Raw genomic sequence first — 23,424 nt, forward strand, 5'->3', positions numbered from 1 at the left:
CTCCGCTCCATAATGATCATCATGCACTGGCACAGTCTGGAGCCCTGCAGGTGATACCCAGCCTGATATCTTTGGTGCACAAAGAGGGATAAATATAATTCTTGTTGTGCACTTTTCTTTTGCATATTTCCACAGTAGTTTCACATGGTCTCTGCTTTATTCCTGCTCTTGCACTGTTTGAATGCAGACCAGATGTAGCTTGTTGTTCCAACCAGCTGTAGATCTGGCCCTGGGCCCAGTTAGCTTTAGTCCTGTGAAGATGTGGGACTCAGGCCTGGGAGGTTTGCAGAGCCATGCTGACCAGGGCTGTTCCATGCATGGCATGTTGTCTCATGGCAGCTGAGTTTGGGTCAGGCACTTAGCAGGACAGCTATATAAACAGAGGTGTGTCCTGGACTGATGAGATCTGCTGTCCAGGTTTTCCTGGCTTTTAGAGGGCTTAGGTGCTGAGCAGCCAGCGGAGTTAACCTCACTTTCAAAACCGTAGGTCTGATTGCCACAAGATCTTCTGTGGACCATTATTGAATCAGGCTTATGAAAAATCTCTCAAAACCTTGTTGATATTGTATTTAGTTTTCAAAATATTGTTATAACTAAGTCAACAACCGTTGGGCCAAACATCACAAAACTTGTCCACGATAGTACCTGAAACATACCCTGAACGTTTAATTCAAAACGACCTCTAGGGGGCGTTATATATGCAAATAAATACTGTTGCAAAAAACAAACTTGGACAATAAATCAGTAATTGTTTGTCCAGTCAATACAAACTAGATATGTTTCATGTCTATGTTGAACCACGTGTGTAAAACTACTTTGAAATTGTGTAATAGGGAGCGCCACTAATTCCAAACGTTCATGTGCCTGGAGCAAATATGGCCATAAGTCAATGACGGTTTGTCCAAACATCACCAGAATTGCTGGATATTTTTAATTAAGCTGTTGAAACCTGTCCCCAAAATGCCAACAACTATTACTGGCAGGGCTTCATACATTGTCATGATGAAACAACTTTGTGATTGGTCTCACTCCTTCTTTAGACAGACTCAAACTAGCTGAAGTGACTTTTCTTAGCTTTGTGAAACCTGCTGCTGATTTGATTTTGGCAGTTAAGCTGCTTCTCTCTGTTGAGCTAAACGGGCCTGAATCTGTATCAGCCCCTTGCTGCTGTATTTTCTACTATATACTAAGGACAGAAGTTGCTATAGTTAACCTGTTCTGCTCCCTGTGGACGCCGGCGTCCTCAGCCCACTTTGCTGTCTTTCAGAGGCTGTAGCAGGCTCGGCGTTAGTGCTACAGTGTAGATACAGATATCATATGAAAACCATAAGCATCTTTAAGTACCAACCATGTCATGCTAGCTTGACAGGAAGGAGGCTAAGTAACGCTCCGTTAAACTTTCAAGTTAAGCTAAATCTTGGCGGGGGAAAAACTGGCATGGTCATATTCACATGGAGCCCTTGTAGAGTTGTTCCGATAGCGATACCAGGATCAGAAATACCTCGCATACAGCCTGAAATGATCGGGTATCAGTGAGTACACAAGTCTATGCACTCATCCAATATCACGTTATATAATTTTCATATAATTAATCAACACAACACATGTCACTACCAGAGCCATACATCCTGCCTCCAATGGAACTGCACATTTGCAAACTAGTACTACACACCTGTGATCAAACACTCTCGGACATCCTATCTTTATCTAGTGGAGTAGGGGCGAAGTAAGAAAGGACGTTCCTCCCCATTCCCCAAACCAAAGTTTCAGTTAGGAACATTTATTTATTACTTAATATCTCATTACTACTAAATAATCTATCTGCCAAGAAATGCTGAACCCTGAATGAAATAAACAAACAACCCAACCAAAACAAAAAAACATTTACTAAATCTGGCTCCATAGGGTACATCAGAAATATTACCATACAAGTTAAATCCTCACAAAAGCAACTAGTGCACTAAGTCTAACCACAGTCTTCAGAAATGACCTCAGGTTAAAGAATAAATAGGTCTGGAGGCCGAGGACACAACGCTGCTGCTGTCAAACGGCTTTCACCAGACTTCTCATTACTACTAAATAATCTATCTGCCAAGAAATGCTGAACCCTGAATGAAATAAACAAACAACCCAACCAAAACAAAAAAACATTTACTAAATCTGGCTCCATAGGGTACATCAGAAACATTACCATACAAGTTAAATACTCACAAAAGCAACTAGTGCACTAAGTCTAACCACAGTCTTCAGAAATGACCTCAGGTTAAAGAATAAATAGGTCTGGAGGCCGAGGACACAACGCTGCTGCTGTCAAACGGCTTTCACCAGACTTCTGGAAACCCAAGCTTCTTCAAAACACCGGAGGTGATGGATGACCAGTCAGCAGCAGAACCCCCGACTCCAGCCAGTCAGAGAGAGAGACACTGAAACTGATGCAGAAGACCCACACAGCAGAGGGCTGAGGCCGTAGCGTAATGTTACATTGAGATGGTCAGGAGGAGTGCTAATTACCGCTGATAGTCCTGCTTGTCTAAATAACACAGCTAACCGCTAAGGTTAACCAGGTTGCATTAAGTTATATGATGTGTTCAAGCTCTATTCATTAAAAATGAGTATTAGGTCAAAGGTAAATTCAAACTTTATCATGTTGTATTCAAATGTGATCTTGTAACATGTAGTTTTTTTGCGAGAAACTTGAATAGATACAGTTTTCACAGCAATATAAACTAGATATTAGAGATGAATTATGACTTGTTTAACTTCCTAGAACTAGCTCTAAGCAGTTTATAATACACAATTCAAACTACTAATGCCCCCAAAAGAAGTGATTCATGTGAGCATTTATTAAGAATTCAAGTGCAAAACAAACTGTTTCAAGTGAAGTTATAGGGAAAATAAATGAATATAGCCGTAGTCTTCAGCATGTTGTGCCCTCTAGGAACAAAACAGCTGCCACTGTTTTTGTTATACTGCGATAGAAAAGATATAGACACAATGTAAACCATAGACATTTTTATATCGTTTGATGTTATACATCGTCATATCACCCAATCGAGAGGGTTCGGCTGCTTCATTGTTTATTTGACTCCATAGCTCGATAGCTAACAGTCCCATTGATGTGATGTGAACCTAATACGCTCAGCTCCTTTATTTTCATGCTGGCCTGGGGTGTTTCAAGCATGCCATGTGTTATTACAGCTTATGCCTGTAGCTCACATTATTGACATTTTACAGTGTGAAACTTGAAGTTGTATCTAGATATCATGACTGAGTCTGGACAATAGAAGATACTCACTTTATTTATCCTGACCTCTCAGCACATTGCTCTTCATATGAAACTTAGGAGGCCCTTTGGCCTTGAGTGCTCTCGTTAGTTTGGTGTACAGTTAACACACCTGTCCTAGTTTTCTTTTAATGAAATCTCAACTTGTGATATTTGACGTGTGGTGGATCTAAATTTTGACTGTTAAGAGATGTTTATGTTGATTTAGAAAGGTGACAAGCATACATAAAAAACGTTAAAGTTTGTTGAGGTGTAATTGTGTTAGCGGAGTGATGCGATCACTATAAGAAGTGTGTTGTTCTGTTAGCTAGAAGCTGTTTGTGTGTTCCTCAGCTTGTATTCAGACCTTTTGCAGCTGCTGTCATTGCTCTCTGCTGTGTTTCTTCAACATCAGACAGATTTGATTTGACTAAGAGGAAACAGCCCTCAAGCTTTTTGTTTCATTTAAAAATATTTGCCAGGGTCATTCCCATTCAATCCCAGAAGATGAACAGTACGTTCGGGTCAGGAGCAGAATGGTAATCACTCTACGATGGACAGCAGCTCTTTGCTTGAATTGTAATGTCCTTCTGCCATTGGCCTAAGGAAATTCTTTTTCTTTTTAAGGTGCGCTCCAAATGTTTTTCTTAGTCAGCATAATTGTGCTGTTGAGGTCACTGCGCAGCAGCATTGGTGGAAGGCCGTGCCGCAGCAGCCTCCGTTTATGGGAAGTTAGTTTGCTGATGGTAGCTGGTTTCAGTTGGAGTGATGAAGAGAGCGCCTGACAGAAAAATAAGGGTGAATCAACAATTCTGTTTGGACTCGCAGACACAGTCCCAGTCAGCAGACATTTAGTAGAGGCTCTCTAAAAAGAACACCGACAAACCTAATGAAGCACTTCTACTTATTAGTTCTATTTTCATATTATATTGTGTGTTTACTGTTAGAGATAAATAAGGTGGTAAGAGTAAAGTCTAATCTTTTTACTGTCTAAAGCTAATTAATGTTTTGCCACCTTGCAATGTAATAGATAGTTAAATGCATAATGAGTCTGCCAGCCTTTGTTTAATAGTTGGATTCCCAGAAAGGTTGTGCGGATTTTTGTGCTTTTCAACCATTTATGTTTTTTGTGGCTAATGTGAAAATGTAACGTTTCAGTGTTCTTTTGTGTCTTAAGAGCTCACCCCCGCTATCTGTTTTAAACTTAAGCCTGTATGTTCTGAGTTTTATAGTTATAAATCTCCTAAATCACATAAATAAGAAAGCTTAAGATCATTGTCTTATTAAGTATCTGTCGAGCGCTTTTTCTCTGCGCCAGGCCGCATGCAATTCTGCTCATCTGCCTTTTATCTAAATTGAATCTGAATAATCGGTTAGCCTATTAGATTCAATATCAAAAAAGTCGTTAGTTGCAACCCTGCGGACGGATGGCGAACCAATTGGAGCACCCTCGCATAACCTGACCCATACTGTGTTTAAGTGACAGATGAAGACTAGGCTGCTGACAGCAGCAGATAACTGAAACCCAAAGTTAGGCTCGACTCAACCAGCCTCGTACACGACAGAACTAATTCAGGCACCCCTCTTCATCTTTGTTCTAGTCATTTATAGTGTTTTTTTCATAAAGGCACACAATTCAAATGATTAGCAATTAAAGATTGTATTTTCATTTATAAAAACAAATGTTGTCATTAGTAGTTTTAATGAGGTTTTATAATCTACTTAGAGCTAGTGTAAACAGCTCATAATTCATCTCTAATATCTATTTTATATTCATGTGAAAACATCTCCTTCATAGAACTAGATTTATTCAAGTTTATCACAATCTACATTTTACAGATTACATGTGAACACATCATGATAACATTGAACACATCATGGTAACATTATAATTTACCTTCGCCCAATACTAATTTTCACTGAACAGAGCCTGAACGCATCATAATGTAACTGAACTGAAACTCCGTTGGTTAGCCGTTAGCCACGTTACCAGCTCTCCTCTGTCATTTTCAACATGGATTGGTTGTTTACAATGTAACATTATCAGAGATCGGCCAACAAAAAGCATAAATGCTGACGTACTGATGGCATATTCTACTGAATATTGGCGGATAACGATGTCGGTAAAACTTTATTTCACACTGTGATGGTTAACGGTAAACTGTGTCATTAATCTGAGGTTCACATGCATGAAGAACCGTGAGGGGGATCAGTACAGATCACAGATCAACAACAATCCGTTACACTAATAAGTTGCCAACGGCTGAGAGAGTGATGAAGATCTTCACTTGATAGGGCTGTGTTTTGAAACTCTTCTTTTTAGTTGCAGACCAAACTGAGTCCTTGGCATTTGTTATAGAACTGTGAAGTACTGAAAGCTGTTGAATGTCTGGGTTGATTTGTAGTAAAGGTGCTCCTTTCAGGGTTTTTTGGGGCAGATCACCGATCTGTTAAGTCCAGCCGGCTACCTTAACTTAACCTTAACTTTGAATTTTAATAGAATGTTTTGGATAGGCTCTTTTTAAGTTTATGTGTGCACGCTCAGCTGAGAGGTTGTGTCCTTGCCAAAATGAGCCAAAAGCCGTCTTCAGTGTTCAAATAATAATTATAATATATTTACAGAGCCATTATACGGCTTCCCTATGAACATGCTGCCAAATAGCCACTTTTTTCCCCAGGCTGGCAACTCCATATCCTTGCTGCCTCTGTTGTGATTTTAGATAGCACAGCAGTGAGATGTGTGGCACTACAGTGTTGGCGTCTAGTGTCTGTTTGCATGTTGTTCCACCATGCCAGCTGTACCTGTTACGCAGACGTCAATCAGCTCTGTGACCACCGGTCACACTATTTTACAACCAATATCGTCCGATAACGATTGGTGGTCTATCGATCAGATCACCCTTTGATTAGTTTGTTCTTTGATCAGATTGTTCTTAATTTAGATCAGTTTCCATCCAAATGTAGCAAACATCATAACTGATTTTCTGGCAAAAATAATTGAAAATAATTCCATCCTCTGCTGTAACTGGGTCAGTATTAGGAATCGGGTCTTCAAGGTTAATCTTCCAGTCAGGTGCCATTAAAACATTACAGAAGAAGAGGAGTTTAATCTTCAAATGAAGGATGAACTGATTTGATTTTGGTCGTCAAAGGTCACTCACGTCCATCCTATTCTTGTGAAAGTGACAACTCGGCAACCCCTTGAGAGAATTTCTTCAAATTTGGCACAAACATCCACTTGGACTCGAGGTTGAACTGATTAGAATTTGGTGATCAAAGGCGGCTGCGAGGCTGTAACTGTAGTCGGTCTCTGCTGTGGAGTGGACGCTTCAGTGGACATTTCACGCATGTCATATTTTATTCGCTAAGTCTGTTACCTATGCACTTTGTTGCATTTTGCTTTTATTGATACATCAACTCTTCTACCTCCACCATGTGTAAACACCTTTTTTTCGATTTTCTTTTCCATTCAGGTTCTATTATCCACAAATTGAAAATGCACATTTAACAGGTGGATTCATGGAGTTCATGCCTGGCCTCTACTATTTACACCTGGCAGTGGCTGTTTTTTTGTTTTGTTTTGCCCAGTCAATGTGATACAGCAGTCACAAATGACAGATGAACATGTGAACACTGACACCTGGTAGATATGACATCGTCATGTGATATTTGCCCACATAATGGCTGGACGAGTGCAACATGACACGTTGACCTGCATGCAGTGGACTGGTGGCTGTATCTGGAGGATCCTTCAGAATGGGACAGTTGGTCCTTTTGTAATGCTGCCTTCAGCAGAATACAGTCATGGAAGAGAGCTGCTGATTCTGCCGGTCTTCCTATCTGATCAGGGGTGGAAATTAAAGAGCAAAAGATAGAGTGGAATAGGAAGGGGGTCAGAGAGAGGAGAGGGGGTCAACATGGAGGGGCATATAGATGGGGGCGGACACACAGGTCAAAATAATGCGAATAACTGGAGACATAGGACAGGGATCAGGAATCTGATGTTTCTCAAGGCTTTGTCATAATCCTCAAACAAACTCTCATACAAAAAAAAAGTGTGACGGATTGAGAAAGAGAGGAGGAAACTGGTTCAAACATCACAGGGATGTGAAGGACCAGGGTTGATTGCTGATGGCATTGGCTACCACCTGACTGGTATAAGAGGATCACATACTTGCACATAGTCCCCGTCCATGCAGACACACATGCATTTGTCTCTTCTGGGTTCCCCCAGCTGTCCCCTGTTTTGTGAGCCCAGCTTTGATAAGACATCCAGGCCCCATTTCAGTTAAGCCAAGTTCACCCTACACGACATTCAAATTCGTACTGTTCACACTACACAACCTGCTTTCTTGTAATGGTGAGGCTTAAAGTCGGTGTGGTTTTCCATACTACATGACTGACCGGCGACATGGGGGGGGCAACATCAACACAAACATAGTCATGCTTGTGTTGATGTTGTCATCGACAATGTAAATATGACATAAAATATGTGGAATGCATCTGCAAGGCTCACAGACCCTCTCCACTCACGTCTTTGCATCGTTCACACATAGCGCTCCAACCTGCATTGGCCTCTGGTCTGGAGATTTAGTCGTGGAGCTGAAAATCAGGGCTTAGGTGATGTAGTGTGAACTGGCCATTAGTGATGTCCTGCATTTCCCAGAATCCCCCTTCAGCAGCTCCCAGTGAATATGAGCATGAGTTATACTGTACATGTCGCTTCAGAGTACAGCAGCAATAGCATCGTGAGAGCGGGACACTGAGAAGAGTTCCAGTCGGTAAAGCTGTCTTGACTGTTTTGCGTCTGTGGAAAAACTGGCATTTCAAAATATTTTTGTTAATCCGTATGAATTTGCTAACAGAACTTTAACTAGATTTTTTTTACCAGTGACAAATTTTTTTATGAAAATAATTTTTTTATGAAAATAATTTTGGTGCATCGTTTGTTGCGGCTTAACACGGTGTCCTCTGGAGGCCACTGTGGTGCCAAATAAATGTGAGTGTGTTACTTATTAACTTGTTCACACACGTGTGTGTGTGTGTGTGTGTGTGTGTGTGTGTGTGTGCTTCTTATTGGATGGAAGAAACGCCTAAAATTCTAACCTCACTGAGGTAAACATTTATTGCAGGGCTGTTATATTACAGTACACTGTATTAGCGTCATCAAGGTCAAATAAAGTACAGGGGAGGTCTTACAGTAAAAACAGTTAATATGTAAATGTTTTGCAAATGTAAATGTTTTGTGGCAAATATATAAGTACAGATAAGTTCAAACAGCTTGTTGATTAATGGCGAGTCATATCAATTCTTTGCTACGGCACGACAACGCCGTTTCATGAAAAATCTTCTTTTCATCGCAAATGTCTTCAGATTTCACTGACCCATTTTGAATATCGTAATTCTAGGTGAAACTTACCGCGTGGGATGCTATGTCAAAAAGAGATCGGCCCTATGCCACACTGAAGGATGAAAACATATCAGGTTACACATTTTATCATTTTATTTGTTTCCAAGCAGCCCTAACGCCTCAAAAACAGCTTTGTTTTTCATTGTTATTAAGGCGGTATCACAGCTCCCTGCAAAAGCTTCACAGCTTTGCATTACGCATATCATCTAAAGGAGTGTTGTGCAAGAATCAGAGTGGCCCAAACACCTCATGTTGACGATCAAAGACATAAAATATGAACAATAAATAATTATGATAATCATTTTAAGAACAATAGGCCCCTAATGAGGAAAACATTAGAAGGAGATGATAAAGTAAACAAAGATGAGAACACCTCTAACACACACACACACACACACACACACACACACACACAGATTTGTGGTCAACGTTCTTGGTGCAACAGTGCCTGAGGTGATGGCCACACGTCAGGAGTCGGGATCAAGGCAGAGGTAGAAAATGCCCTCAGCTGAGTTCCAGCAGGCCAGCAAGAGGCTCAGACATTAGAGAGGGAGTGTGAGAGAGGTGGAGAAGGGAAAAGGACAGAAGTAGGGTAATCTGTGAGGATAAGCAGAGCTGCCCTCCTTCCTGTTGAGCTGCGTGTGTTTTGTTTTGGAAACCTGCGCCTTAGCACATGCTGAGCCTACTGACCACACACACATAGACACACATTCACACACAAACACGCCTCAGGAGAAGTGTGGGAAAGCATGAAGTTCTGCAGTTATCACCCAGATGTGTGTGTGTGTGTTTGCTGCTGATGATAGCATGGCATCAGATTGGAAAACAAAGCACTCTGTCACCATGAATTATTGTCAGCTTTAAAGAGACCATGTTCTGTCTGGCTGTATTTAGACTGGCTGTATTTAGACATATTTAGACATTTCACTTTTCACTAAAACTCCAAATTTGTCAATTCCAACAGTGTTTTTCATTAAGAACATTTTGTTATTCATTTAAAACATTTTGCACACCACACAAAATACAACCCCACCCATCCCTATAACCCTCCAGCCTGTCATAGTCTGTCTAGTCTGACTCACCGGATGTGGACTGTGAGTGTAAGCCTGCCATTAGCCGTGAACCTCACTAGCCGTTTAGCTCCCCTTCTGCTATTTCTGAACTATCTATTTAGCAAAGGCCCTGTTGCTGCATTCTTTGGCCTCGCCCAATACAATTGTGATTGGTTAAAAAGAAAAAGAAACAAGCGAGTGTTTTTGTCCCTATAGTAGAATGATAACTGATGGAGACGTTTCTTTAGCGCTGACACAGAGCTGTGGAGATGCTAGGTCTGGCTATGTGAGACTACAGTCTGTCACCAAGGCGTAGCGGGAAAACGCTGTCCTGTGTGTCTTACGTGTTGCCCTGGCCTGCTTTGCATTTCACATAAAAATGTGTCGAGTTTTGAAAAGTGTAACCGCTGTTGGCTCAGGCACGGCTCGGCCGCGGCTCATCTAAAGCTTTTTTTCCGCTTGACGAGCAATGTTCAGCAAAATTAGACGGTGAAAATGATCTGTTGATACCTTAGACGATATAAAATATGGACATAGTCTCTGTGACGTCATAGGCTTCTGAGGAGCCATTACCAAGCTAAAAAGGGGATGCTCTGGCAGTTGCCACCTTGGCAGTGGCGACCAAATATGGGCAAGAGATGGATTGTCCGTGGAGCTGAAGTGGGACCAGTTGATGCAGAAGAGGAGACAGCTAGCAGTTAGCGACATGCACCCACCTGTCAATTTAAGCTGCCATGCCCTTAGTTATGCCTAATTTTAAGCTTGAATATAATTTAAATGGCTGACATGTATACACATTTTCCCCCCATACCGTTGTTGTGAACAAGCAAATGAGCTATAGAGACCAAAACCGTTTCTCGTACAAGGCTGTAAACATGTTTATTTCTGCTTTAAGTTGGTATTTTTAACACGGGTCCATTGAGATTGATCACTTTTGGAGCCAGCCTCAAGTTGCCATTCAGAGAAATGCAGTTTTTGGCAGTTCAATGTTGGCCTCATTCCCATCACCAGAGATATTGACATCATACCAGCAACATTACATTTTCACTAGAGTTTCAATATAGACATGCATGATTGCCACAAATACTGATGAAAACTAATAACTCAGTAAAATTATTATTTTATTTTTTAGATTTGAATTATTTTTTGAAATACTTTAAAAGCACGAGACCTTCCAAATCAACATTTGACTAAATAAAAAATGTCTGCGGGCCAAGTTACAAAATGTCGGCTGTGCACGATCAAACGCTTTAAATCGAGCATGAACCTGTCTGCATTCAACATTCCACTCCAGTTCAGTTGTAAGTGGTGAATTGACTTTCATTTATACAGCGCCTTTTTAGTCTTCCGACCCTTCATATCGCTTTAGCCTACACTCACACTCGCTCCACAGCCTCCTTGTGACTTAGGACAGTAATGATTTGCAGGGGAACCAGACAAATCTGCCAGCTCATGTTTTAACTTCCTCAGCTGTGGTCAGATTTCCAGCTACTTGAGATCTGACATCCAATCACAAACGTTTATCTAATATAGGGCATGTTTGATTGTACAGACTGTACAGAGGAGCACCATTGAGGCATATTAGAAAAACCAAAAGACGGTTGTAGCTTATGTGGAGCTCTCTGTTGTAGCTGCTAAAGCAAAGCCTGATTCGTCTGGTTCCCATTGAGAGTAAAACACTTTTATTTTCAAATTAGAAAGAGCTACATTTATAATAAAAAATACACTTCTACACATTGGAAAAGAAAGTACGAGGATTGGATTAGGTGCAGCGGATCTTGAGACAATCACTGCCCACAAAATCAGCCAGAACACGAGGTCATCCCACTACCCAGCCTGCTCCGAGCTAATGTCGCTGGAACATGTGAAGGATGAAGTTAGACTCCAAACCAGCAACAGGATTTAAGAGAACAACCTCCCACCCAGCGGGTCTCCACTGAGTCCACTCACAGCACTCACTCATCTGGAAAATAACAACACCTACATCAGACGGTTGTTAGTTGATTTCAGCTCAGCCTTCAACAAGTTCTCCTCCATGAAACTGAACATTTAGCACTCTGGACTTGAGTACCTCACTCTGCAACTGGTCATTAGACTTCCTCACAAACCTCCTCCACTCTAGTGTTGAACATCGGAGCCCCCCATGGCCGTGTGCTCAGCCCCCTCCTGTTCATGCTGTACCCCCACGACTGCTACCCCAAACATGAAGAGAACTCTGTTGTGAGCAGATGACACTAGAGTCAACGGCTGGATTACAAACATCAATGAGACTTCATATAGAGAGGATATCAACAACCTACTGCTCAACGTCGGTACAGCCAAGGAGCTGACTGTTGACTTTAGAAAAAAGGAGGTGATATTGATATTGGTGAGAAGAGGAGCCTGCGAAGAGCCACAAGGATACACTTTATTCCTCTCAGTAGTTAATACTCCTCTATCTCCTCTGCTGAGGGCTTGATCTCTCAGGTTACAGTACTAAACCGTTTTGTATTGATCCTGAATTCAGTTCTCAAATTTGAGCTCTCCTATGTATAGGCAGTCAATAGAACCACAGCGATCTGTTGTAACCACACAAACATGCATCACATGATGTATCTGCAGGCTTCTCTCTGTGTTTGGGTAAACTTAGTTTCTGAAGTTTGTCTCAGGAATAACACACTTAATACGGCCCTTTGCTCTTCTGTTTATAGCTGATTGTAGTCTTAGGTGATCTAGGAAATGATACAAAGTCAACTAATTGTAACTCTAAATGTTGGCTATTGGCAAGCTCACTATAGAATGGGAGTCATCTTACTGCCTTATTGCTTTTGCTGTACATCTTTCCTGTGTTTTGCTGTTTGTTGTCAGTGGTGTTGTTTACACTGTTGTTGTGGCTGCACTGCTGAAACAGTGAGTATAGGCTGGCTGTGTGGGCTATAGCATGACCTTGACTTGCTCTGCTGTTTGCTGCAGAAGCCAGCTCTGCCGCCCTTTGATTAGGGGGGGGGGGCGGCAGTCTGGCACACAGTGAGGCCATTGTGGTCTTGTGCTCTTTTGGCATTCTGAAATAGGGACTGACTGACTTCTACTATCTAACCCTTGAGCGAGTGAGTATGAAAGAGGAGGACTGTCCTGCTCTCCTTCTAGTACTCACTGAGACTGAATGACTGTTGTCTACAGCAGAGACAAGCTGTACTACACACTGCACATTCACTCACAGCGAGCCTGCACCATGAGCACTGCATTATTACAGGATGGAGGGAGAGCAACAAAGGCAACATTATGCGAATGCTTCCGTGCAATGTCAACACGTCGACAACATCATTGTCAAAAAATGGCAACATCTATTGTTTTTGCAGTGTTTGTCCAGACGGTGTGGGTCTTGTAAAGATCACCAGCTTATGAAGTATGCAATGAGAATAAACTAAAATGAAAATAGCTGGTGCACCTTAAAGGTCAGTCCATCGTAAGTTAGCCTAGGCCAGTGGTTCCCAAAGTGGGGGTCGCGACCCCTAGGGGGGGCACGGTGGTACTACAGGGGGGTCGCGGCTTCATCACCAACCCACACACACAGACGCACACATACACCGGTAAAACAATATAAAATAACCGACGTGACATGCACTGTGTTCCAACCACGCCACCAGAGCGGCTCATGTCACAGACCGACTGTGGCAAAACCAGCGAGAGCGAGAGCGAGCGCGTGCCCGAGCGAGAGAGCGCGAACGAGCGAGGGAGAGAGAGAGTGAGGGAGCGCGAACGAGAGAGAGACACACAGCGACACAGAGCGAGAAAGATACGGAGCGACAGAGAAAGATAAAGATAAGAGAAGGAAGTATGTACAAAGATGGACAGATTTGTGACTGGTCTAAAGCGCAAATCCGATGGAACTTCTGTTACAGCCGCAACAGGCGACGCGACCACCTCGACAACGCCTCAAACTAAGGTAAAGGCAAGGAAATATAGCGAGGCATATCTGTCTCTGGGCTTCACAAGCACTATTGTCGGTCAGGATGAGAGACCCCAGTGTGTTTTGTGTCTTAAAATACTGGCGGCAGAGAGCATGAAGCCCACTAAATTAAAAAGACACCTGAAAACCCACCACCCCGAACATATTAACAAGCACCTTGAGTTTTTCCAAAAACAATTGGAAAACTGTCATGCCCAGCAGAGTCACTTTGAAAAAGCTGCATCTGTCCCCGTTAAAGCACAACTCGCTTCCTACAAAGTAGCCTACAGAGTTGCCCAATGCAAAAAGGCTCACACAATAGCGGAGGAGTTAATACTACCTGCAGCCATTGACATGGTTTCAACAGTTATTGATGAAGCAACTGCCAATAAACTGAAAACTATTCCATTGTCAAACAACACTATTTCAAGGCGTATCGGTGACCTCTCTGCAGACATGGAAGAGCAGCTTATTGAAAAGATGAAAGATGGTCGTTTTGCTCTGCAGATGGATGAGGCAACGGACAGCAGTAAAGACAGTTTGTTAATAGCATATGTCAGGTATATTGATGCGGAAGAAATAAAGGAGGATTTGCTTTTCTGCAAATATATACCAAACAGGGCCACTGCAGAAGAACTTTTTAAAATAATTGATGCCTATTTGAAAGAGGCAGATCTGAAGTGGGAGAACTGCGTGGGAGTCTGCACAGACGGGGCTCAGGCGATGGCTGGGAAACGCAACGGACTGCAAGCTCTTATCAGGCGCGTCTCTCCCAAAGCACAGTGGACACACTGCCTCCTTCACAGAGAGGCACTTGCCTCCAAAGAGCTAAGTCCCGAACTGAACTCAGTGTTGACAGATGTCATCACAACAGTCAACTACATAAAAACCAGACCCCTGAAATCCAGGATTCTAACATCAATATGTGAAGAAATGGGATCCGAGCACACAGCTCTGTTGTGGCATAGTGAGTCTAGATGGCTTTCACGAGGGAAGGTACTGTCCAGGGTTTTTGAGCTGAGGGATGAGATTAGAGTGCTCTTGACTGAAGAAGGGAATGACCTTGCCCACAAGTTTCATGATGAAAACTTCTTACAGAAGCTTGCCTATCTCAGTGATATATTTCAGAAGCTCAATGGACTGAATTTACAGTTGCAAGGCACCAACACTCATCTTCCACAGCTCACAGACAAAATAACATCTTTTACAAAAAAACTGAAGATGTGGGACAGAAGGCTTGCAGAGGGGAGTGTGGACTCCTTTGAAAACCTGAATGCATTCCTAGAAAACAATGAGCTGGAAAATACAATTATTCCATGTATGAAGGCTCATATCTCAGCCCTGCAAAAGCACTTTCACAAGTACTTCCCTGAGGATTCTGCCAAATATGACTGGTTACGAGACCCCTTTCAAGCAACTGCACCTGCAGACCTCAGTACCACAGAGGAAGAGCAGTACATTGACATGACATCTGACTCAACAAGGAGACTACAGTTCACATCCAATTCACTGGCTGTGTTTTGGATTGGAGTGGAGAAAGACTACCCACTACTAGGCCAAAGAGCTATGGGCATACTGTTGCCTTTTGCCACATCCTATTTATGTGAAACAGGGTTTTCTGCAGTTGCTGCAATGAAGACCAAATACAGATCAAAGTTGAACATTGAGAATGAACTGAGAGTAGCTATCTCCAACCAGCAACCCCGCTTTGACAAAATCTGTAAAGCAAAGCAAGCCCACACCAGTCACTGATTGATATATATGAATAGGAATAGACATAGGAATATGATCACAAAATAATATGGTCCATGTAGACCTGCACACCTTGTTCATAATTGTGTTATTTTATTGTTTGAGAAAACCTGCTGTTCAATGTGAGGAAATACAGTATATGTTGTTTGCACTTTGTTTGAAATTAAGTTAATTGTATTTACAAATTATTTTATATATTTTTTATTTTATATATATTTTATTATTGCTATTTTTTTTCCCAGTTAAACAAACTGAAGAATAAACTGTGAAGTGATATGTACTTATTTTAGAAAGAAATAAAAATATTTTATACAGTTCATGCATTATAATGCAATTCATTAAAAACCAAGAAAAATTTGGGGTCGGGTTGCGGGGGGGGGGGGGGGGGGGGGTCGTCCAATGTTCCTATATCATCAAAGGGGGTCTTGACAGAAAAAGTTTGGGAACCACTGGCCTAGGCCAACCTTGTCGTTGACGTCAGGGGCGAGTTAACCAGTGCTGCCAACTTGGTGATTTTACTTAGGGACTTAATTTCTTAGAAAGATATTAAAAGCAACTAGCAACATATTTAGCGACTTATTCAGACAATCAGGGGAATAGCAAGGAATATAACTAAAATACAGTATATCTTGATGAATGCCCATGTGTGCTGCTCAGAGCAATCGCAGTGAACTGGGTTAAAATGTCCCCGAGAAATGACCCGGCTCCCTGCCGATCAAAGGCCATACCTTCCTCAAAAGGGTTCTAGTTTGTGGGGAAGGTTCCTGCTGTGGAAAAGGGGCAACAAAGTGAAACGGTCCCAGACTACAACACTACTGACAACCAAAGCAAGAAGAGCATCTCCTGCACAGTCTGCCCCATTGCAGGCATGTTTGGAGTGCAGGCTGTCCAACGTCAAACAGGACTAACGGATGGTGCACTGAATAGTACTCGCCTTTTCAACCACGTTTCACAAGATGAATATTTCATCTAATTTCATGTCAATGTTTCATTATTTGATCATTTCTCTCCTGTTATGTCTGCAGGCTTTCAAAGAGATGCTGTATGCTGCTCAGGACCAGGCCCCATCTATTGAAGGTATTATCTACACACACACACACACACAGTAAGGTCTGCTCTATCATTAGGTGGCTGACGACCTCTTAAAAATGGAAGTTACAATGGACAAGCAAATTAGCAGGAGCCCTATGAATGTGTGTTCTTTTAATGACTTAAAGGTGTTTTTGCAGCCCAGTAAATCCTGTGAGCTTACAATTTAGTGAAAACCATTCCTCAGCTCAAGTGGCGCTGTCATTTCCACATTAAACGTGGAGCGGTCCGTGACTCCTTCCTGGTGGTGCAGCACAGCTCCGCCCTTCACTTTACATTCATTAGCTGTGATGTTTGGAGACAACAGAGAAGACTAAGAATTATCATTGGATGTTCAGCGCTGTAAGAGCCACATACTTGTTTGCAAATAACAAGTAGTTCGCAAAGAATGAACACGATTTGTTTCTCCATAGCCAGACACCACCGACTCTGCTTATTTGGTTTAACAAGACTCGAAATACCACGTGCATTATGCACAATAGTGCACGGACAATTTGAGCTTTACATGTAATTCTCTGCTATACATGTTTGAGGGCTGCCAACTCTCAAACATTGACCGTGACACACACCTAATTGACGTTTTTCACAAGCTGTCACGCCAGCGTCCATTTTCACACGCAAACAAATTTATATCTGATAATGTTAAACACGGACAAGGGAAATATAACACAGGATGAAGTAAGTTACTCCCACATAGTTCATACAAACTATACTCACCGGCCTTGTGTCTTTTGTACTGTACCGGTCCAACAGTGTCTACGCTGCATGTTTTCAAACTCTTTCTACATGTGGGTGAAGATCTGAAAAAGTTATATCGGCTTTTGTTTACCTTAGAGAGGTGAACAAACAGTAAATATGTGAAAGAATACTCCATTAGGAGTCCATAAACATTCCTTTTTTGAGATATTTTTTTGCTTTCTTAAAATATGTTCCCTTACATTGCCAATAGAGTGAACATTGGTTGAATCATGTTTTAAGTGTATCCCATTCAAATTTGTAATACCGTGTTATAATTCTGTCGCTGCAACAAAAAAAACCGATATAAAATTGAGGTCATTTTGCCCATCGTTATTTAATATGCGACGTCTCCAAACAGTTTCCACAATAGGTTTGCTGAGAAGCAATGAATTTCTGCTCAAAATGTCAGACTGTCGTAGTCGGGGACCTGAAGTAGTTTGACTGTACTTATGTGTCTTTGTATAAATACACTAACAACAGCCTCAGTATGACCAAAATTTAAGGCCTCAGAAAGTCTAAAGAAGTCCCAAAAGCAGTTATTTGTCATCATGTAATGACAGACCTCTATGTGCCCCGACACACTCACAAAGCAGCGTGACCAGCACAATACGTTTTTTCCTGGTATCTCTCCTTTCATCTCATTTTGGCAAAAGTTGGCAAAAGAGTTTCACCACTAAAGGGGCCTATTTGCAATTCAAATATGACGTAACAGACCGTAAGCTGAGAACATCACGATCAGCCGCAAAGCAATATAAGTTTTAAAGTAGAGCTTTTACCAGATGCATAGAGCTCTTATAACTGCTTGCACTGTAATTGTAGCTCTGCCAGCTGCTTATCAATCAGATAGCATGTGTTTTCTTGTGTGTGTTTGCAGATAGATAGATAGATAGATAGATAGATAGATGTCAGTAGCTATTCAAATATGAAAACCACTCAAGACAGAATCACACTGGTTGTTTGTTGACAGTAGTACCTGAATCGTTTCGCAATACGAGGACAGCACACTCTACAACGACTTTATTTAAAATCTGCAATCACTATTTTTGAGTTTGATTGATCAGAGAATTAAATAACAATGTTGGGAAGTATCTGCATCCCCATCCCATCAGTTTGTTTGATCTCCTTCATGGTTGTTTTCAGTGTCTGGGTCTACTCACAATGGTCATGCAGTAGGACAGCGGCGTCAGTAATAGTGATCAGAGCCTGTAATGCAGCACAGTGTTGGTGTTGTTACCTTGATGACATGACTAAGTTCACCCAAACTCAGTGGAGCTCACATCCCATCTTCATCTCACCCATTCACCATCTTGTGAAAGTGATCACACTTTTATCAACCAGGTTTTAGTAAAGCTTTTTATCCAGAATAAAGCCTCTGTTTTTAGAGTTTTTTTTTTTCTTTTGTTGGGCCCCCGTGGTGCTCAAAAGACACTAGCAGTTTTAATGGCACCACCATTAATCAAGTCTGAACAGTGGCGGGCATGCATTTTATACCTGGGCCTTCACTGCTGTCCTGCAGCTGAACCATCTCCTAATAACCTCATGATGGCGCCACAGCTACGGTTATTATTTGTTATTATTATTTGTCTTCTGTTTTCATGACAGTCAGAGCATGTGAATGCAGCTCTACTGTTCATCAATATAATGCTGTAACTCCGAGGTGATGATGGTTACCCAGCGATGTCCAGTAGTCTCCAGTAAGAGCAACAGCTGGTGCTCGTTGTAACGCCGTCGCTTTTGTAGTCCTCTCCTTTTCATACAACTCGTGTATTCTTCTTGTGATGGTGCGTCTTGAGGCTCATACGTGCCGTCATTCGTTGCGATCCTAAAGGTGCGTTCACACCAAACGTGACACGAGCGCACCTTGAGAACGTTCCTCAGACCGACATCTTCCACAACACTAACCGGCTGCAGTTTGTATCCACTTCTCTGTAGCATTTGTTAGCTTGTCTTGCTTCTGTTTATCTATACTTCTCCCACACGCTGCATCCAACGTAGTCCCACGAAGCTCCACCGCTGCCAGTGAGCAACGGACTTTCAAAATAATAATTTAAAAAAAACTGCGTTAACGCGCGATAACATCATTGTCGGCGTTAATTAAGTAATGCATTAACGCGATAATAACGTGTTAACTTGCCCAACCCTAATTATAATACATGTAGCGTATTTAAGAAAAATTATTAAATTATAAAATAGCTATAACTTTGTGATTCTGCAGAGAAGGCCGTGCTGGCCCTGACGGCCCACCACGGAGTCTGAATATTATTACAAGTCCCAGTTAAAACCTGGAATCGTCTCAATATTTTGAATCTTTAATATTAGTTGCTGGCCATTTTTTACACTGTGGAAACAACATTGTAGTTTTCTATCAATCTGCACACACATCAGTGTTTCCCACTGAATGAGATTCTACTTGTAGCTGACCAGAAGCTGTGTGCTGCTGAACTTGGTGTATACAGGATATATACTTGGTGTATACAGGCCCCGCCCACTCCCTCTGTCTCTTTACACACACACACACACACACACACACACACACACACACACACACACACACACACACATCTAACGAGCAGCAGAATTGCTTGTTGCAGAGAAAAGGCTTCAAATAGACACGTGATGGGATTCTGCTTCAGTGATTGTCCCTCACTGTGAACATTTCAATTTGAGGTTGCTTTAGAGAACATCTGAAGGTGGAAGTAAAGCTTGGAAGTACCGAGACACAGATAGACAATCTGATCTGGTCATTTGTGCATACAGTAAGTGTGAAGTTGGGAGTGCTCTTCAAATTCAAAGACTCCCAGTATCATTCCATTTCCATGGTTTAGCCGCGCTATCTGCTCTGACTTTTCTAGCCCTCAGGAGTTTGACATTTGGGCTTCTGAGTGAAATGTCTCAACGACTATTGAATTGATTGCCATTAAATATGGTACAGGCATTCATGTTCCCTTCAGGATGAATTTAAATAACTGCTGACTAATTTGCAGCATGGCCAATGAGTCCAACATAATCCCTATAAATGTCTCTATGTTCTATACAGAAGTCTACAGTCACATGTTGCTATTTATTGTGATTCACAGGTTGTTCCATTCTCATCTTCTGGCTAATGACTAAATCCACCTGACTATTTGTGCCAACACTGACGCCCATTGTTTTTTTCCCCTTCACTTTATTTTAGGAATTCTTCTGTGACTTCTCTGAAATACGCGGGGAGCAGACTTAGGCGGGCGGACTTTTGTTCCTGATGTATCGACTTAGTAGCATTTGGTTGCGACCAGCTTCAGTGTGTGAGCATACTGAGTTTGGCCAAATGATCCTGCAGTTGGTGATGCAGGGTTTAGAGGAGTAGGCTATATAAACTGATACTGAACTAACTAACGTGATTGTCTGAACTACAGGATTATAGACGCACATTAAGTTGATTAATTAAATGTAAAGTTTCTCTTTTATTTGGGAGGCTTAGCACTGCTTCCTGTACTTAAGACACACCCTCTTTTATAGCTCATGGACGGTTTCTCATTGTGTGCATGCGTGCGTGCGGGGGCTTGGTAGGGCCCTGGTGAAGGGGGCCTTGTGGCTCTAGGCATGAGCTTCAAAGCACCCCTCGTGGCTTCCTGGGGTCGTGGTGCCCTCTATCCCTGCTGGGGGGAACACGACCTCCTGCTCCAGGCACCACTGTCTGACCCAGGCCAACGGTCCTCAGTGTGTTTCTGTGTCGATTTGTAGACTAGGGAGTCGACCGAGGGGTCGCCAAAGGATTATTCGACTCATCGATTTTCAGGGGCAAGACCTAGAAATTTCCATCTCTGAAATTTCCACTGTGAACAATATTATCTGGAACTACTTTCCACAGAACCAATAGGTCCAAATATAATGTTGACTGCATGTTCTATGCATCACTTTAAAGGTCACTTTAAATACCACACATGAGATTCCATGTATGTCTATTCTATTGGACTGGATGCAGAGATCTCAAAACCTGGATAAATGAACAAATCTATTGTTGTGCTGTCCCTCAAACTAGTGAACAGTTCAAGTGAGCCCTGGTGGCTGTTTACCGGCTGGCTGTGTGAATATGTGTAACTGTGTGAGAGTAAAGCAGGGTGTTGCTAAATAATACAGCTAAAAAACATCAATTGTCAAATGGAAAGTATAGCCTATTACCGAGAGACAGACATGTCATAATGACAATAATGATAATAATCATGATGACATGAGCCGAGACACGGAGAGAAAAGAGCCGAATAAGGCCAAAAAAGGATAAGGAGATTACTGTAGTCTGACCGTGGTGGCTGTTTGTGCGCTGGAGGGAGAGAGGGTGTGGGGGGGAGTGGGGGGTGTAGCGGTTGGGACACTCCAATTTAGTTAATTTGGTGTCTTGTCTACAGCCAGTCTGAAACTCAGTGAATCACTGAGTTGGCAGAGTCTGACTCAAAGCCACCTGCCTGGTCTGCTGTTTGCTTGTTGTTGACGTGACAGTGGGTACAAGTTAGTGGTTGGACCTTTTCAAAGGAAATTACAGGACTCTGGTCTGGTAAAACTGTATTAACAACATTTGACTTAATGGGAGGAACATGAATTCAACTTTTTACATGGTATTTGGAATACAAGTAAATATAACATTGATATCATCATAATTCTCCAAAACAAAGTGAGAAAAAAAATGCTGTCACGTCACTTGCTGTAACAGTTTTGGAAAACAATCTTAAAACATGGAGAACTTGACCGACCCTGTGCATTTTTCAAAAGATTAGCTTCAAAAAATGTTTTGTCTTAACCGACTTTTTTTCTTATGAACTTCAGATTGTTTGTCTGTAAGTGAAGAAGCTGTAAAGAAGACACAGAACAGGACCATTGTGCAGCAGTGTACTACTTATTTATTTGATACCGATCAGGTAACATCACAGAGAGAGAGCATTACTGTCTGCTCTTTTGTCTGGATCTGACTGCATGATAATAATATATATCTCACAGAAAACCTTTTTTACCGGTTATAGTAGGATTGATAGAGGTGACGGCTTCCTTATTTTCAAGTATCCCACTAAAGGCCCCTTTACACTGCGCAATTCTGGTCTGTCTGAGACGAAAATGACCAATCATGAGAGAAACATGGTCCTAGATGCAGTGGGACACATCCACCAAAAGCCCATTTGGAGCTGTGGTGACCAAAGACAGCCTGTTGCAATATTTCTGACGAATTCTCACAATGTGAGGCTGCTACAAACACCAACCAATCGGAATACGATACTGGCTGGTGAGAAAAACAACACACTAACTAAAATGATGGAGGTGAAACAAAATAGCAGCACTATGGCCAAGGCTTGTTTTTATGTATTGCTGTATTTCAAAGCAAGAGAGTAAATTAGTGAAGCTAATGTAGCAACATTGGTGCAACACAATTCACCACGCATTCATTGTACAGTGTGAAAAGCTCAAACTGCCATACAGTCTGATATAGATTGCAACACAGTGTGACGTGCAGTAAACATACACACTTGTTGTTGTAACACAGTCTAAATCCATCTTTTTGGGTCATTAAACTTCAATTTATATGAATCATCATGTACATCCATGAAATGTGACCTCTGCATGTATCCCATCCTAACCATTTTAGGAGCAGTGGGCTGCTGTAAAGCGCCCGGGTTCCGGCTCACGCTCAAGGACACGATCCAACCGCTGCTTCTATGTCAGGATAACAAATCCATGTGCAAAGAAGTTGACATTTTATGTGTTGGCATCTCCAGACTATATTATGTGGCTGTAGTCAATGAAAAACACAGTGTAGTATTTACAGTTCTTTATAAAAAGGTCGTATGTGAACTGCATTACTTTTGATCTGTATACATTAGAAGGATGAACATTCCAGTCCTAAGATGAGGGTTCAAATTCAACTGTTCATAGAAACAACAGAACCGAGCTTATGAAGACTATTGTCCGAGATGGACGCCCGGTTGCTGTCTCACTGCTCCTCCTGCTGGTCAGAGCAGGACATTACGGGGCTTTGATGCACAAAACATGGAATTCTACATTCACACACTCTTCCATCCCCATTTGTCTTTTGTTCTGCCTTTGCTGTCCTTTATTCCCTTCTCTTCATTTTTGATCTGCATTCAGGTGGTTTAATCAATGTCCTGAGACAAAGAGTCTTCACTCTGTTCATGAAGGGTCACTAATCTAACAACTCCTATCTTCTTGC

At 41.9% G+C, this 23,424-nt stretch overlaps 1 protein-coding gene across 3 annotated transcripts in view; it reads left to right on the plus strand.

Moving 5' to 3' along the window:
• The window catches only part of LOC142935085 (xenotropic and polytropic retrovirus receptor 1 homolog), a 59,060-nt gene that overhangs the window by 13,078 nt on the left and 22,558 nt on the right, over window positions 1-23,424 (plus strand). For all 3 annotated transcript variants that reach the window (XM_076079227.1, XM_076079219.1, XM_076079212.1), the window contains one exon: window positions 16,430-16,481. In XM_076079227.1, the coding sequence (XP_075935342.1) occupies window positions 16,430-16,481 (52 nt within the window). The remainder of the gene's footprint in view (window positions 1-16,429; window positions 16,482-23,424) is intronic.

Source organism: Anarhichas minor, unplaced genomic scaffold (assembly GCF_050575085.1).
Source record: "Anarhichas minor isolate MPS153535 unplaced genomic scaffold, ASM5057508v1 ptg000006l, whole genome shotgun sequence".
Taxonomy (NCBI): Eukaryota; Metazoa; Chordata; class Actinopteri; order Perciformes; family Anarhichadidae; genus Anarhichas; species Anarhichas minor.